The sequence below is a fragment of the Psammomys obesus genome, unplaced genomic scaffold (assembly GCF_907164565.1).
Source record: "Psammomys obesus unplaced genomic scaffold, mPsaObe1.curated_primary_1811, whole genome shotgun sequence".
In the NCBI taxonomy this organism is placed as follows: Eukaryota; Metazoa; Chordata; class Mammalia; order Rodentia; family Muridae; genus Psammomys; species Psammomys obesus.
The window spans coordinates 11,584,681-11,587,490 of record NW_026585987.1 but is presented as its reverse complement, the minus strand read 5'-3'; the positions used below and the strand labels follow the sequence as shown (position 1 = coordinate 11,587,490).

The 2,810-nt window shown below is 55.0% G+C and overlaps 1 protein-coding gene across 1 annotated transcript in view; it reads left to right on the top strand.

Moving 5' to 3' along the window:
• The first annotated feature begins 341 nt into the window (after nt 1-341).
• The window catches only part of Oxct1 (3-oxoacid CoA-transferase 1), a 121,345-nt gene continuing 118,876 nt past the window's right edge, over nt 342-2,810 (top strand). The window contains exon 1 of the mRNA XM_055601121.1: nt 342-768. Coding sequence (XP_055457096.1) covers nt 691-768 — 78 coding nt within the window. The 5' untranslated portion in view covers nt 342-690. The remainder of the gene's footprint in view (nt 769-2,810) is intronic.

Sequence of the window (2,810 nt, the reverse complement as noted above, 5' to 3'; positions counted from 1 at the left end):
ACTAGGATGATGGGGAACAAGGGCCCAGTTCTAATCTCCTTCTTCTGTGGGTTAAGCAGGTCAGATCTCCTGAGGGTCCATCAGCACACTGCTCGTTTTTAAAAGAAATTGAGGCCAAAACCAGACTTGAGGAGAGTAGGGTGGGGTTAGTGGTTGAGAAATGTGAGCTGTCTAGGCCTGGAAAGAGATCTTTATCAGTGACCCTTTGTGCCTGTACTCATTACAGAGGCCGACTCGGAAAAGTAACACTTTCAGTGGGAGACCCTCCAGCTCCCTTAGAGCCCGAAACCCTGGCCAGTGCCAGTGCCAAGCCTTGCGCTAGGGGAAGGCAGGCAATTGTGCCTCCTCCAGACTAAGGCGGAGCGACCGAGGCTGCGGGTGTGCCTGCAGATAACCCCAGCACAGCCGGCCTAGGGACAACCCGCCGGACCCTGCTGGCTGAGCCGCTCGAGGTCTGAGCCCTGGGCCCCTCCTCGTCTTGCTCCTTGACGAGCCGGCAGGCGGCAAGGGGCGGCCCCACTCCGAGGCCCCGAGGACGTCACTGGCGCTCGGTCGAGCCTCCAGCCCGCCCCCGGCTCTCCTTCCCTGCTCTCATTAGCGGGTGACGCCGCCGCTGCCCCGGGCATCCAGCGCTCGCACACACTCCCGCGCGCTCCGCGTCGCCACCTCCTCCCGCACCCCGGTCCGAAGATGGCGGCTCTCAAACTCCTGTCCTCTGGGCTTCGGCTCCGCGCCTCCGTCCGCAGCTCGCGGGGCGCCCTGCACAAGGTAAACTGAAGCCGGGTGCGGGGGAGGAAGGCCACGCGCGGGAAAAGCGCGCCCGAGCCACCAGAGGCGCGCGCGTCCTCCGCCCTGCCCATCCCCATTGCCTCCACCCAGGCGAACTGGCATCTGCAGCGCCGTGCCCGGGGCTGGGAGACGGCTGGGTTTCAGGCTAGCCGCGCCACCGTCTGTCTGTGTGTCTGTCTGTCTTTGCTTCTTCATCCGCTTCCCCGATGGGGCGACATGAAGGCAAGCTGCGCTTGCAGCGCTGGAGAAGCAGTCGGGGTTCTGTGCAGCGCGGCAGCACATTAGGGACTGCCCAAGTCCCCGGGGCTCGAGTCCCCACCCGCTCCCGCCGACGCCCTTGGAAAAGGGGGTCCCCGCGGCCGCCGCCCTAGCTGAGGGCGGGTTGAAGGAGCAGAGCGGGGAAGGGCGGCGCGCTGAGGCTTGCGCCCCACCTGAGGGAGCTGCAGGCGTCGGTGCCGGCTGAGGCCCAGGACGCCGGGCCGGGTTAACCGCTGCTAGCTCAAGTTCACCGCCAAGCGGTCGGATGCTGTGCGCGGCGGGGGCGGACTGACGCTCCTCATCCCCCTCCCTTCCCTATATGGCGGTCGAAAGGGGAACCCGGACTGGAGCACTTGTCATGGGGCGTCTAGCCTGCCAAACGGTGGGAAGCGGTCGGTTGGAAGCGGTCGGTTGGAAGCGGTCGGAGGGCTGACGGAGCTCCACTGCCGTCTGCAAACGCTGCCTTCCCTAAGTTTGAGTCCACTCCCAGATAAGGACTTGCAATTTTCAAAGGCCTTTAAAAAAATGCCTTGACCCTCAACAGACCCACAGGCCCACCAAATGGTATCCGGGGTCGCCCTCCTAGAGGATTAATGGGTGGTGGGTGTTTTTGCTTGTTCACTGTACACTGTTTCGCCTGTAAGCACACGTTTTAGTTGGCTTTCAGTATGAGGCCAAGGAATTCAGTGCTGGACAAGAATTCAGGTCCAGGAGGGTCCCTTACCGTGATGCATGCAGTTTGCACAGGAACTTCTTCCTTTAATCTGAAAATGAAGTGTTTTTTTTGTAGATGTTTCATATTGTAGTTGTAAGCTTAAAGACTGCGTTGCACAGGGCATATGCTCAGTGTGCACTCTGAACTCTTTTCTTGCCTTCAGTCTCGGAGTGTTGAGAATCTAAAGCTAGTAAGGAAGTCCTGCATGTGCTAGGGACTGCTTCAGAACTGAATCATTGCATTGTTAAATTCCTCATAGGAGGCAATTTGGTAATTGAATATAGATTTGGATTGTAGAAGACATTATTGAAAGAACTTGACCACCATACAGCCCGCTGCAAGTGATGGAGCAGATGCAAAATCCAGGACGAAGGGATGTCCTTGGGCCAAGGTCAGAAAGGTTGTTTTGGCAGTCATGTTTGTCTAATTATACTTTGTTCACCTCTAGACTACCCCACTTTTAGTATAAAACCATTTCCCAAGCCAGCAAACCCCCAGATGGATGAGCTGTAATTATGGGGTTTGCTGTTTGTTCTTCGAAGTTCATGCCATAGTTGAAAGTTAGGTTTCTCAGGTATGATACAAGAAGGCCCAACTCCTGCTTTCTGGAGTATTCTCCTAGCTCATGCGTTGATAGGGCTTCTCACTCAAGTCATCCCAGCTCTGTTGAGTTGTAACACGTGTGTCCTTGTTTAACTGGGACCGTGTTATATGTCAGTTTTTTGTCTCTCAGCATTATAATGCTCTGCAAAGAACACTCATTTAATATGTGCATGAGAAGCTTTTGGACACCTTAAGTAACCTTGAACATTTTCCAGCTAAACTATAGCCAACAGGTAAACTGAGATAGTTATTTAAAATGCTTTTAGACGTTTGTTTTGGGAGACAGGATTTTGCTATGTTGGCCAGGAAGGTCTGACACCTATGATTCTTTTTGCTTCAGCCTGCAGATTTCTGAAATTGCAGGTATGTACTTCCTTACCATGCTTAAAAAAAAATCCTCCTTCCTTCCTTCCTTCCTTCCTTCCTTCCTTCCTTCCTTCCTTCC